Source organism: Telmatherina bonti, assembly GCF_933228915.1.
Source record: "Telmatherina bonti genome assembly, chromosome: 8".
NCBI classification, from domain to species: Eukaryota; Metazoa; Chordata; class Actinopteri; order Atheriniformes; family Telmatherinidae; genus Telmatherina; species Telmatherina bonti.
Genome location: NC_136626.1, coordinates 25058462 through 25073558, shown reverse-complemented (window position 1 = coordinate 25073558; position 15097 = coordinate 25058462). Strand labels below are relative to the sequence as shown.

General features: G+C 43.9%; 1 protein-coding gene across 1 annotated transcript in view; it reads left to right on the top strand.

Moving 5' to 3' along the window:
- Positions 1-9954, top strand: part of trabd2b (TraB domain containing 2B) — a 71572-nt gene extending 61618 nt beyond the window's left edge. Inside the window, exons 5-7 of the mRNA XM_079244517.1 lie at positions 6417-6513; positions 8487-8771; positions 9144-9954. Of these exons, the coding sequence (XP_079100643.1) occupies positions 6417-6513; positions 8487-8771; positions 9144-9372 (611 nt within the window). The 3' untranslated portion in view covers positions 9373-9954. The remainder of the gene's footprint in view (positions 1-6416; positions 6514-8486; positions 8772-9143) is intronic.
- Positions 9955-15097: the final 5143 nt, after the last annotated feature.

Here is a 15097-nt window from a genome sequence, read left to right as displayed (position 1 = left end):
CTACAGTAAGTGGAAATTAGAATTTAAAACAGAGGTCTAACTCAATAATTACGTTTGCTCTTAGGAGCTCCAGGAAGGAAAACACCTTGTACACACTACGAAAAGTCCTGGTTGCTCTTTAAAACTGATTTCCTTTCTTTAAGCATTTAAAGACTACCAACTGTATTAGTGGCGGCAGCAGATTGACAAGGAAAAAGCTAAGAGGTTGTGTGATATGTAAAGGTGGTTGTAAGTGGTTCGAAACCACATTACCACGTTGTGTTCACCAGTGTTTCCCAGAAGCCCGGATCACTTGGCAGACTAACCACTAAAAACCGTGATAAAGGAGGAAGCTGTGTTCTAGTTTCAGAGTAATATTAATAATACACACCAATGTTCCATTACTGTAGTTTTGACATTGATTATGTTGAAATTATATGTAGCTTTGTCTTTGTGCAAATCGATGATGATGAAAACATAACTCTCCTGTTGGAAACAGCTACAAAGAAAACACTGAAAGAAAAAAATATCTACTTTGCTTGCTCTTTCTGATGTTTTAGTAAAATATTGTTGTAGAAAATAAAAAAAAACATGTAACTATGCATTCATAGTTGAAGGGAAAATGTGGTGTGAGTGTAATTTACACAAAGCAGCATGTTTTTCACTGTGAGATCTTTGCAGTCAGAGTACGAGCGCTGAAGGGAGAGATTAGACAGCAGCTCACCTCTCGTTACACTTTGACTAATGGGACTGTTTGTTGGGTCTACTCTCTGCTTCAGAAGTGCCACTATTTACTGTCTGGATACTCCACAAACAAACACACAAGCTCAGCCTCCCACACACAAAAGCTATTATCGCTCACTCACCCACACATGAAACAAACACCGCACATGCCACTGTTGTCAGATGAAAAGCAAGCTTTTTCCAAAAGTACCAATTTTTGAGGAAATGGAAAAAAACTGTTTTTTTTGTTTGACAAATTGTGCCAGCTCATGGAGAACTGTGCAATCACTCAGTTTAATTTCAAGCAAGTAAATTTAAAAAGGGGGGGGTTTCACTCTGACAATGACAGCTTGTTTATGTGCATGTGTGTTTTCCTTAGCCTTGAGCCCCAGACTATTTAGCCTGTGTGTACAGTAAGTTGTCTTGGAAGTGAGTGAGCCAGAATGACTTGACTTAAGGTGTGCATGAACTGAAAAAAGTTGAAATATTTCATTTGCCACAAATGTGTCTGACAAATGAAACTTCTGGCGTATTTTCCCATTTGGAATGGCAATTTTTTCATACAAACAAAGTTTGCTCGATGCGTTAGGAATGACAGCAGAGAAGAGGAAATCAATTGAACACATTGAAAAAAGTAAGTTTGACCTCACACACTTCAAACAGAGGACATGCTCTCCTCTGTCCTGCAGAAATTAATGAAATAGCTGCTTGACACAGATATGAGGGAGACTGAATCTATCAGCATGCGGTCACTGAATGAGCTGCCTTTGACCTCAACATCTTGTTAGGAGAAGGGGATGAAAGAAAGAGAAGAATGTTAGTGAAAGGGAGAGGCGAGAAGAACTATTCTGGGTAGTGATTGAGCAGATATTTGTGAAGCTGGACTTTTTGAGTGTTGAAATAGGAGTTGATTTTAATATGAATGTCTGCGCTTTGGTATTGGCTGGGCCCTCTGCCTGCAGGGGTGTGGGGGGTTGCTTTCGGGCTCTTGGGGGTTCTGGGGCCTGCGCTCTGTCTCTGGTGGCCAATGCCAGGTGGGGCTGGCCTTTGCCAGTCTGGGCCCAACCATGTACCCTGACTGGGTGTATGTTTGGCTCAGGGCTGGGACGGTTGTGGTCTATGCCTGGGTATGGCTGCGGGTTGCCTGGGTCTCAAGGTCCTCCTGGCCTGCCTCTTGCCTTTGTGTGGGCAGGATCACATTGCCGCGGTTGCTCTTCTCTGAACACGTTTCACTCTGTATGTCCTGCCTGTGTCACAGTCCCTGGGTCATCCTGCGGGTTAATTCACTAACAGCAGCAAGTTTTCTTTGTATGTCTCTGATTTATATTTAACTTGTTAGTTTCTGGTCCTCCTGACAGTTGTTGGCTTTGTTCTCTCGCAGAGGGACCATGAATCTTATTATTTTCTCTTTTTCTGTTTCTCTTCTCTTCTTTCTATAATTTTTCTAACCTCTCTGGTCTGATCCTGTGGTACTATACAAACTCTGTAATACAAACACTTACACCAAATAAACAGAAAAATAAAATAAGAATCCAGAATATCAAGGAGATCATTATATCTATAAAGCTTCCCTTGGCAAAGTAAAATTTCTCAGCAGAAAACAGCATCCAGCGTCCTTAAATGCTGGACAACACACACACACAAAAACAAAAAAACAAACAAACAAAAAAAAAAACACTTGTAACTGATATACCTATCACATACGGAGCATAAATGGATCTTTAGCATAATGGAGGATTAACTGGTGGATGGTTTGGCCACAGCTTACCACGTTCAGAAAGGAAAAGGACTTCTTGTGGGATAAGATTGCCCAGCTGGAGAACTACAGCTGTTGCAATATTAGTTATTTCATTAATCTTCATCAAGTCTTTGAGTAGAATTGTCCTGTCAACTTTTTTATCAATTGGACACTGGTTACCCTTGGCATTTCGTAGGGATGCTGACGGTTGAGCAAGCAAACCACTCTACCACCTCATCCACCTTCTGACGAGAAGTCGAGACATTTTAATCAATGGCTGAATTGCACAAACTTGGCCAAGATGACCAAAATAGTCTGGAAATTCCCTACCTCCCAAAAGAAGTAGAAAAAAACCCTGAACTGATTATGAACAAATTAAGATCGGGTTGCTCCTAAATTTGAAAGGGAATTCAAAGATGTAGTTCTCCTATTTCTCATGGACACCTTTCAAAGTGCCCCTCGACAAAAAATTAAGTTTTTTAATAAGAGCTTGAAGTAAATTCTCCAATATAATAGAAATATGCCAAGTCTGTTTGAATGGACAGTTTCTACACATTTATATTATAAAGGAGCGAGGGGTGTTTCAAGAAAAAAATAAAAAATAAAGATAATTCATTCAACCTTGTAGAGATATTAACTTATTCCACAGTTCAGTGTTTTCTTGTGAAAGTAAAACTTGAACTGCATGTATGCTGTACAACATCCAAAATGACCGAACAAATGAAAGTTGAATAAACAATTCTAAAAATCAGTAAAATAATTGTGGAAAAATGATTAAAAGTCCTTAAGTTGAATCAAAATGTCTGATCATAATTAGATCTTAGAATGAGGTCAACATTAGGATAAATGCCACACTCACATATTCTTTGTTGGAGAAAGGGAACAAAAAAAGTAGATGGTAGATGTTCTTGACCTGAACCACAATATACATTCCAATACCTGGCATGTTGTCTGGTAAAGCACACAACTCCTGCCATTGCTGCTTGAACAACATGCTAGAAGAACCTCAAAGCAGTTTTGCAGTTGTTACAGAATCATTAAAGACCATGTCTAATATACCAAGTTTATGTTAATTTATTAAATATGGACTCTTCAAGTGCTATTTTTACAGTGTAGTGGTTTAATTTTCTAATTAGTTAGTGCAGCTATTTAAGATAGAAACTGCTTTCAATTCTTTCCACCAGATCCATCCGTTTTATGTCATATCTAACTTGGCCTCACTTCCACATGATATATCTTCCATTTGATCTTAGTATGTGGTGATACTGTCAGGAAAACAGACTATTAAATCTGTATGTGCATATCACGCTGAACTTCAGGCATCAAAACAGTTTGCAACTAGTGGGTACAGTCAAAGTGAATTTGCCTTTTTAATTTTTTTTTTTTTATATAGTCCACACTGTCCAGCCAACAAATGATTCTACAGGTCTCAGATGTCAACCTTAGACATGCTTGAGGGAATTATTACTGGCATAAGAATATGTCATCTGGAAACCATAAATATCTTTATAAGATTTCATGGCAATCTATTCAACAGTTGCTGAAACATTTCACTTAAAGCAAACATTTCCACTTGCTCTGGGGAGTTATGTAAGAAAAGCGTTTTCAGTAAAATCGGTAGCTTTAATCCTGGGAATACCATGTTGGTCTTGTGTTTTATTTTCAGTTATTGTGGTGGACTGACCAACAGGCCACTGCTATCTTTAAAAATAGTGCCAGTTTTTGTATTTTCATGGAAAGATTGCATTTTCTAAGGCTAATGGACGTTTTGTTAACTATAGTTGTAACTGAGAAAATGACCTAATTTATCCCTTTGTGAGGGTATTTACACGAGAACATGTGAAGAATGCACACACACATACAGATATACGCACCATCACCCACACCAAAACTCACACTCAGTCCTCTGTGTAATCCCATCTGATCATGCCGACACTGTTGTTAGAAGCCTCCTCTCATTCCGTAGCCTATTCCTGAGCTGCCTTTGAACTCGACTGCCAAGAAAGTGTAACACCGCGTGCCTTTTTCTTTGACTTTCAGGAATGATCAGGAGCATTGTAATGATAAAATTGGCAGGGGGGTGAGGAGCTGAGTGGGTGCCAAGAACCCTGACAGAAAACATATAAGTAGCTTGGGTATTGTCAGCATCTTGTTAATAAGCTGCAGGAGAAAGTTGAGGTGTGTGAGTCTGTAAATTCCTGCATGTGCAGGTATAGTTATGTGTGAGTGCGAATGTGAATTCCTCCTTGAGAGCATGTGTGTGTTCGTGGAGGTGATGTCAGGCTATATTATATTGCTGGGTTGAGTGACGCTTAGGATTATCGGCTGATGGGAGAAACAAAAAGAAAAAAAACGTGGTGGGGGTTGGCCATATTTAATGCTCGACCGAAGGCGTTGCATACAAGATGATGGAAAATAAACAAGGACTGGAGGAGAAACAAGCGGCCCTATGTTGACAATATGGAATCATTACAAAGCAATAAGGGAGTCTAGCACAAAAGAGCCAGCTTGCGTCAACCAACTCCCCCCCTTCCCAAACAGAAAGATCCTCCACTATTATCCTGTGCTAGTGCCTCAACCAGAATCAATACTTATTTGTGTGGACTATCATTGACCTCTCTGTGTTGACTCCGAGATGGACTGACGACCTATCCAGGGTGTACCCTGTTTCTTGCTCAAAGATTACTGGGATGGGCTGCAGCTTCCCTGTGACCCTTCATTGGACTGAGCACTTAAGAAAATGGATGGATGGATAGACTATCATTGACATGAATGCACATTCGGTTGTTCATATTTATACCCAGGGAATGATATGTCTTAGTTGGAAATTATGTGCCATGCAAATGTTTGAAAACAGGTCTGGAATAAACATCTTAGAACATGATGTCAAAGGCTTTTGTGTTTGGGGGAAACAAAAGATGCAGAATTTATGGAAAAGATGATCTTTACGACTGCTGAACATAGACATGGATTAATTGTGGTTTGGACTTGTGCAGCAAACAGCTGTGGAAATATTTCTTCGGTAAAATGAAGCATGAATTTTATTAAATAAAAAAGTATTTAGTGACTAATTTAAGAAGCCAAAACCGTAACTTTTGCTGAGATCTTTAGCCCTGACTAAAGTATCTGAAAATCTGTGGATTGATTTGGGCCGACGGTGCTTGGAAGGTAAGAAAAGAATTTAAAAAGAAAAAGGCCTTTTGTAAAAAGAAAAAAATGAGGAAAATCTTCTAAGCAAGAAATGGGAGTTTTATCTTTCAGCTGAAAGTGTTTACATAATGTGAGACTAACATAATGTGGGCCTTAAGGGCTTCAAACAAAAGACAACTTGAGTTATTTTCTTGGTTCTTTTCACATTTGACCTTCATCTGAAAGGCCTCATCAATTGACTGGTGAAGAGTTTCAGGCTTATAACCTTTTGTTTGGATGTTCATATTATTTTCAAGAACAAAAAAAAGAAATGGGCACTTAAGACCACTGTGGCTGATAAAGGATCCACACAGACATATTGACAAGGAGGGTGTTATGTAGAGCTACTGTTCTCCACAGTGTGTTTCTGCACCCCAACATAACCAACATAGTGCTACTGTTCTCCACAGTGTGTTTCTGCACCCCAACATAACCAACAGGAGGAAAAATTAAGCACAGAAATTGCAAGCGAGTCAACCTTAACGTTACACAATATCACTAAAACACCGATAGGTATGAAGGATGTCTGCCCACATGTATGTTTTCACAACATTTTAAAACTATTATGAAGCAGCTGCTTAAATATTCTAGGCAGGGTTAAAGCTGAAACCACTTTCTCTAAAAGACCACAGACATGATGGATTCATTTTGTTACATAATAACAAACACTAGGGAATTTCTATGAGACATTATTTTTCCATTGTGTGTCTAGTTGACAACAAATTGTTTAACTCTTCCATTTGGTTCTATTAAATTAATCATGACCCTTGGCTCCTCTTGATTTTAGGCCACTTCCTGGGGAACCACAGTGTGCTGGACATCCTCAGGCAGGACGGCTATGAGATCATCCACATGCCATCTGAATATCAAGAGCCAGTCACAGAGTGAGTATGCAGACGAGGTGTCGCAGTAGTACCGTAGTGACAGAAACACAACATTTGGTGCAGGTAGTCCATCACAGTTGACTTTTGACTTGATAGTAAAAGGGGACAAAAAGTGTGAAAATGTACTTCTGGATATGAAATGGAAACATGGACAGAGAAATAGAGAAGATGCATACACACATCCTTGCCCCCCATCTGCACTCCTCAACAACAATGCCCACAATCATCTAATTTTCTAAAATCAAGGCGTCTAAGCTCGGATTTATTAGAACGTATTGCAGAAACGATGCAAACTGGGCCCTGTAACAAATAAAGCTAAGCTATGCAGGCTCTCTTTGATGTATCATAAGCTCTCTCACCTTCTTCCTAACACCCTTTCTCCTTGCCAAAGCAAGCTGCCAACGGTGGTTTTGCCTGTTCTCACCACAGCACAGGCACATGCACACACATGTGCATGCAGGGTGTGTGGAATGATGCACAATGCCAAGGAGCAGGACTGCACCCTAAACCTCACACATGTACACTATATACAAGACACACGCAGAGATCTGGAGTCAGTCCTACAGAGTTTCTTCACAAAAACCTTACACAAACCCTCTTAATATTTGTGCGTGTGTGCAACTCTATTCCTTGGCACAGAGCAGCTCTCCTCTTACCTAGGGGCTTGATCCATAGGCCCATAAAATAATAACAGCCGCTTGTATCAGAGTGAGAATTGAAAAAACAAGGTGCAACAAGAGAAATAATTTTGGAACAATAAAAAACTTCCCCATCCATCCTTTTTGGGCTTTTCCAGACGTTTTAGCTGTATTGCCTTTTTCCCTCTTCTCTGTTTGTAGAGTTGTAGGTTTCAGCCAGCGGTTGTTCCTTGTTTAAAAGCTGACAAGTGGATTAACTTTTCTGGGGTCACAATAAAACTAGTATGCTGCACGCACACGCTCACACATTTGCAAGCACATGATTGTCACTCCATGATGCAAGGTTATGTGACAGGCGAGGGAAAACCACCACAAGATGGCTGCATCAGAGGTGTTTATGAAAGCACCTGACCTGGTGTGTTTCAAAATGACTGGCAAGATGCCTTACAGAGCAATTATATGACTGACAGGCAGTTAGCTGGAGCAGAGTTTGACCACAGACCTTGAGCTTTCATCGCACTGACCAAGCCATCAAGACTTGGATGAGAGGCACGGAGGGGGTAGTGGGGATGAAGGTTGTAAAAGCAGAAGTGGAAATCTTAAAATTTATAATGACAGGAGGGACATAACTATTCATGAGTGAGCAGTTCTGGTGGAAATTATGACTTAAAAATCCCTCCTGCAGTCAGTCATATAATGTTTAATTCAGTAAGATCAAAGTGTGACAGCAGCACGGAAAATCTTGTATTGTCTTTACATTTTCTTATTATAGCTTAACTCCTATATCTACTGCATCTTCTTTTATGTTTTACCTCAAAACGCACAGCTTTTAAGGCATGTGCAGAGAATAAGATCAAGAAAAAAAGGAAAATGAATGATGAGTGAGAAAAAACATAAATGTTCAAGAGCTCAATATTTTCAAGGAGTGGTTGTGGATTCTGGGTGGTCTTCTTTGGTCAGGAGTTATTTATGATAACATACAGCAGCCACAGAAGCTACAACTTCCAATAATGTTGCCTACTTGGTATTTCAATCCCTCAGGACCATATTAAGAGAGCAAGACCTTCCTTGTGGTGTTCATGTCCTTGATTGAAGTTATGGGTTGGGAGTGGAAAGCAACTAAGTGGACAGAAACCACAAAACAATAACTCTTGCAGCAGACATGAAATTTTCATGAAAGGATACAGAAACATACTAAAAAGGATTGTTATTTCTACATCTGCTGTGTAAGTAAAAGGTTGCAGGTTGACTTCTGATCATGATAAGATTTATATCATTAAAAATGAGTATTAATTGGCTCCATTCGTGCATTCTTTTTCATGTCCTCTGTTCCAGGAGTAAAGCAGATCCAGAGCCGCCTGCAGCAGGGTCCAGTGAGGAGAGCTTTGACAGCAGCACGATGACTCCCACCAGCTGGTCGACGAGTACAGAAATGGAGCTGGAGCTGAGCGACCCAGACAACGTGCCTGGCCTTGGAGAGGAGGAGCTTCCTCACATGCTACTCCCAGACAGCCTTAGTCAGCTAGAGGAGTTTGGACGAAACAAACGACTTCATAAAGTTCACCGTGGCCACGGAAGACCCCGTCTTTTTAGTGACCTGTGGGTTCGCATTGGGGATGGGTGAGAGATCCGTTCTGACAAGTTTACTGTGACTGATGTTGAGCTTTTTAAAGATACTCAGTTTCCTGAAGCAGCTCAGAATAGGTAGAATAGACAATTTTCAGCTCTAAAAATGAAAGACAGAAGTGATTGGTTGCTGAGAATGCGTAGGATATATTACACATAAAAAAAACAACACACTGAAACCCCTAAAAATATCTCCCACAAATGGATGAATGGTGCATTAGAATATAGACAAAATTCATGCTTGTTATGTTTGCTTATAATGAATAGTTAAGATTAGCAAACTAGCTGCTATACATTCAGTGTTAATACTTGCACATGCTTTACAGTCACTTTAAACTCTTATTTGTTGTGTTCCTCTCCTTCCAGCACAACTCCACCACCAAATCTGAGAATAATCAATGGTTATGTGACAGTAGAGCCTCCACTGACCCATAAAGAGCAACTCAGACGGATGGAGATGCAACCTACAGAAAGACAGCATGGTTCCCCTTTCTCCACTTCGTCCAGTACCAGCTCAGCACCACTGTTTCATAACTCTGTTGTTCTGTCTTGTATGTTAGCCTGGATATTGTCACACATGCTGCTCACCTCCTGACCACGAGATAGTGTTATCTTAGAGACCAACACTTAAAACACTACTGCATCCATACCAGAGCAGTGGAATGTCCTGATAAAGTCAAACAAGGATGACATCATTGGTACGTGCAGACAGGAGATGAAGAGACGCTTCAGTCTGGATGAGATTTCTACATTTGAGACAGTCCTGCTGTCTGCCTCCACCACAGGGAGAGATCAGCTCCAGCCTATCAGACTGCCAAGTCTTTCAAAACTCACCGAGTTGCAGACTGTATTGAATAGGCTTTTTACAATGAAATAAACAATGACTAGACTTAACTGGACTATAGTGAAAAGAATCTAAACCTCATGGAAGTATTAGAATAACAAACGCATAGCACAATGAAGTGAGTTGTGAACAATGAATTGTAATTTTGAAGAAATTGAGTCTTCTCCCTAATGAAACTGTTATATTGTATAAAGAAAATAAGATTTACCTTAATAATAAGATTAAAACACACTAATAACAGCTCTAACTTTGTGAAATATGAGTTTAATGGATACAGTACTGTGTATGAGGTGGAATACTCGGTCGCCACCTTGTAAATTGTGCATTTTGTTCAGAAAGAAATATTGTGTATTTATTATTTCTGTGGGAAAAAAAAGAGTATATTTTCTTGTTATTCAATGATAAATGAAAAAGTGACTAAAAACAAAATCAGTTGCAGTGTGATTCCTTTTATGAGACATATGAATTGTGGAAGCAAAATTAAATAGGAAAAAAAAACAGCTTTCCAAAAAGCGAGAAAGCAAGATGTTTATATTTGGATCATTTTTGTTTTACACAGTCTTAATTAAATGAAGAGCTATTGATATTTTTGTTGAACTCTGCTAAAATAACATCTCTGAATTTTTAAAAATTCTAAAAAAAAAAACCAAAACAAAACAAACAAAAAGGTGGGATAGTCGATATTTAAAAGTAAATGGTGGAAACTTTTGCAGCAAGTAGATAATCTAAGGGCTGCACGGTGGCACAGTGGTTAGCACTGTGGCCTCACAGCTAGAAGGTCACTGGTTCAGTCCTTGGCTGGAGAGGGGTTTGGTCAGTGGCCTTTCTGTGTGGAGTTTGCATGTTCTCCCCGTGTATGTGTGGGTTCTCTCTGGGTACTCCAGCTTCCTCCCACCATCCAAAGACATGCATGTTAGGTTAATTGGTTACTCTAAATTGCCCCTAGGAGTGAGTGTGAGCATGAGTGGTTGTTCGTCTCTCTGTGTGGCCCTGCGATGGACTGGCAAGCTGTCCAGGGTGTACCCTACCTGCCTGTCGCCCAATGCCAGCCCAATGCCAGCTGGGATAGGCTCCAGCTTCCCCGCAATTAAGCAGTTTAGAAAATGGATGGATGGATAGATAATCTAAATCTGCCACCTGCTGGTTAGAATCAATAAAACTTTAGAAACACCCCAACACCTGTAAATTATACACATATATACATATATACACTGTCAACTTTATACTTTAAAAAGAAGAGCAATGGGAGCACTCCAGGGGGTACAAGAGAAAGTAGACAAAAAGGGATAGTAATTCTATATTTTTTTTCTATCTTTCTGACCTCATTGATGTGACTTTGTTTTTGTTTCATCAGGTGAGTCACTTCAGGTGATCAGGATTACAACACACAGGAAAGTATGCGCTTGTGTACATTTAAAAAACTACTAGTTCAGGAGCAAGGACCAAACAACTACTTAAAGAGGTTGAAAGAAGTACACTGCAAAAACATAGCTTTAAAAAAACAAGAAATAAATATACAAAAATTTGGTAAATATTGCTTAAAATAAGATAAATTATCTTCCAACAGAACAAGAAAATTTGGCTAGTCAAGACTTCCCAAAACAAGTAAAAATACTCTTAAAACAAAAGGAATTCTCTGGCATGAAAACGAAGAATTATCTTACCTTTAAAAAATAAGCATGTGTGTACTCAATTTAAGATTTTATTTAGATTTCAGTTTTTGCAGTGTAGGTACTGGACATCTGGGATGGTGAAGTAGTGAGCCAGTCAGGGAGACTCAGGATGGGGTTGCCATCTCAGATCTTCAGGAGACGAGCATGTGGAACCTCTAACTAGAACTACCAATTAACCTGACATGCATCTTGGACAGTGTGGGAAAGCGGGAGTAGCTGGAGAAAACTCATTCATACATGGGGAGAACCCCTCCCTGAGCCGTCACCTTATCGTAGTGGAGGGGTTTTGTCAGTGGCTGAGGGGATTCAAATACAATTGCAAGCTTAATAAGAGTCTGCCCTCGTAGCCACAATGGTCCTCCTAAAAAGGCAGGGTGAGCAGAGTTGAGGCCACACTAAAAAGTCAAATGGTTAATCAGTTTATTAAAATCCAGCAGCTTTAAACATGTGTCCCCGTGGAGTCCTCTGCTGTGCAACACGGCGTTTAGGTGGCTTCGTCATCTCTCTCCCTCACCGCGCAGCCGCACTCCCAGCCCGCGCTTTTCCCCGGGCCACGTAAGGTTTCCGGCGGCCCAGGGCTGAGTAGTCAGGCCACCGACCTCAGAACTGCTGCGCTTCAGGTTTCCCGATCCTGCCTCCGCTCCTGGCGAGTGAGCTGCGCGTCCGGCTCTGTTCCTCTGCCGTCCTTCTCTGCCGTTCACCTGCCACCGCTGTGGCTTCACTTAAATAATGTCCAGGTGCACGCAGCTGTTCCTGCTCATCAATTAGCTGAGGGATGGATGGGCCTCAGAAGGGATTGGTGGCAGCACACAATTTAAAATACACAACAATACAATCTAAAACGAGCATGCACTGTAACAAATCAAAATAAAACTAATCTTTGGCCCAATCACAGTCTGTGCGTCCCGAAGATCCTAGCAGCTATGTTGTCGGGGGCTTTATGCCCCTGGTAGGGTCACCCATGGAAAACAGGTGTCTAGGAGAGGGACCAGACCAAGCACAGCTCATCGACCCCTATGATGACTACAAACCTGGGCATAAATGTTCCCTTGCCCAGACGCGGGTTACCGGGACCCCCCTCTGGAGCCAGGCCTGGAGGTGGGGTACGAGAGCGAGCGTCTGGTAGCCGGGCCTTTGCCCATGGGGCCCGGTCGGGCTCAGCCCGAAAGGGTTACATGGGCCCCACCTCCCATGGGCTCACCATCTGCGGGAGGAGCCGTAGGGGTCGGGTGCAGTGTGAGCTGGGCGGCAGCAAGGGGCGGGGACCCTGGCGGTCCGATCCCCGGCTGCAGAAGCTGGCTCGAGGGACGTGGAATGTCACCTATCTGGTGGGAAAGGAGCCTGAGCTTGTGCGCGAGGTTGAGCGGTTCCAGCTAGATATAGTTGGACTCACCTCGACGCATGGCTTGGGCTCTGGAACCAGTACCCTCGAGAGGGGCTGGACTTTCTTCCACTCTGGAGTTGCTCATGGTGAGAGGCGCTGAGCAGGTGTGGGCATTCTCATCGGCCCCCAGCTTGGTGCCTGCACGTTGGGGTTTATCCCGGTGGATGAAAGGGTAGTTTCCCTCTGCCTTCGGGTGGGGGGACGGGTCCTGACTGTTGTCTGTGCTTATGCGCCGAACAGCAGTTCAGAGTACCCACCCTTTCTGGAGTCCTTGGAGGGAGTGCTGGAGGGTGCTCCTTCTGGGGACCCCATAGTTCTGCTGGGGGACTTCAATGCTCACGTGGGCAATGACAGTGAGACCTGGAGAGGAGTGATTGGGAGGCATGGTCCCCCCCTCTGAACCAAAATGGTGTTTTCTTATTGGACTTCTGTGCTCGTCATGGATTGTCCATAACAAACACCATGTTCCAACATAAGAGTGTCCATATGTACACCTGGCATCAGGATTCCCTGGGCCGCAGTTCGATGATTGGTTTTGTAGTCGTATCGTCAGACCTGCGGCCACATGCCTTGGACACTCGGGTGAATAGGGGGGTGGAGCTATCAACTGATCACCACCTGGTGGTGAGTTGGCTCAGATGGTGGGGGAGGAAGTCGGTCAGATTTGGCAGGCCCAAACGTGTTGTGAGGGTCTGCTGGGAACGTCTGGCTGAGTCCCCTGTCAGAGCGAGCCTCAACTCCCACCTTCAACAGAGCTTCAACCATGTCCTGAGTGAGGCGGGGGACATTGAGTCCGAATGGGCTGTGTTCCGTGCCTCTATTGCTGAGGCAGCCAGCTGGAGCTGTGGCCGTAAGGTTGTTGGTGCCTATCGTGGCGGCAATCCCAGGACTCGTTGGTGGACACCAGCAGTGAGGGATGCCGTCAAGCTGAAGAAGGAGTCCTATTGGGCCTTCTTGGCCTGTGGGACTCCGGAGGCAGCTGATGGGTACCGACAGGCTAAGCGGCATGCGGCTTCGGCTGTCACCAAGGCAAAAACTCGGGCATGGGAGGAGTTCAGCGAGGCCGTGGAGAAAGACTTCCGGACGGCTTCGAGATGATTCTGGTCCACCATCCGGTGGCTCAGGAGGGGGAAGCAGTGCTCCATCGACACTGTGTTCAGTGGAGATGGGGAGCTGCTGACCTCAACTCGGGACGTTGTGGGTCTGTGGAGGGAGTACTTCGAAGACCTCCTCAATCCTACCAACACGTCTTCCGATGAGGAAGCAGAGCTGGGGGACTCAGGGGTGGACTCTCCTATCTCTGGGGCTGAAGTCGCTGAGGTGGTCAAAAAGCTCCTTGGCGGCAAGGCCCCTGGGGTGGATGAGATCCGCCCGGAGTTCCTTAAGGCTCTGGATGCTGTGGGGCTGTCCTGGCTGACACGCCTCTGCAGCATTGCGTGGACATCGGGGGCAGTGCCGCTGGATTGGCAGACTGGGGTGGTGGTCCCCCTTTTTAAGAAGGGGGACCGGAGGGTGTGTTCCAATTACACGGGAATCACACTCCTCAGCCTCCCTGGTAAGGCGTTCGACCATGTCCCCCGGGGGGTCCTGTGGGGGGTACTCCGGGAGTATGGGGTACCGGATCCCCTTGTGCAAGCTGTCGGGTCCCAGTACGACAGGTGTCAGAGCTTGGTTCGCATTGCCGGTAGTAAGTCGGATTCGTTTCCGGTGAGGGTTGGACTCCGCCAAGGCTGCCCTTTATCACAGATTCTGTTCCTAACTTATATGGACAGAATTTCTAGGCGCAGCCGAGGTGTTGAGGGGATCCGGCTCGGTGGCCTCAGGATTGGGTCCCTGCTTTTTGCAGATGACGTGGTCCTTTTGGCTTCATCTAGTCGTGATCTCCAGCTCTCACTTGAGCGATTCGCTGCCGAGTGTGAAGCGGCCGGGATGGGAATCAGCACCTCCAAATCTGAGACCATGGTCCTCAGCCGCAATAGGGTGGTTTGCCCTCTTTGGGTAAGGAGTCAGGTCCTGCCTCAAGTGGAGGAGTTTAAATATCTCGGGGTCTTGTTCACGAGTGAGGGAAGGATGGAGCGCGAGATCGACAGACGGATCAGTGCGGCATCTGCAGTAATGCGGACTCTGCGCCGGTCTGTCGTGGTGAAGGAGGAGCTGAGCCAGAAGGCGAAGCTCTCGATTTACCAGTCGATCTCAGTTCCTACCCTCACCTATGGTCATGAGCTGTGGGTTGTGACCGAAAGAACAAGATCTTGTTACAGGCAGCTGAAATGAGTTTGCTCCGCAGGGTGGCTGGGCTCTCCCTCAGAGATAGGGTGAGGAGCTCGGTCATCCGGGAGGGGCTCAGAGTAGAGCCGCTGCTCCTCCGCATCGACAGGAACCAGTTGAGGTGGCTCGGGCATCTGGTGAGGATGCCTCC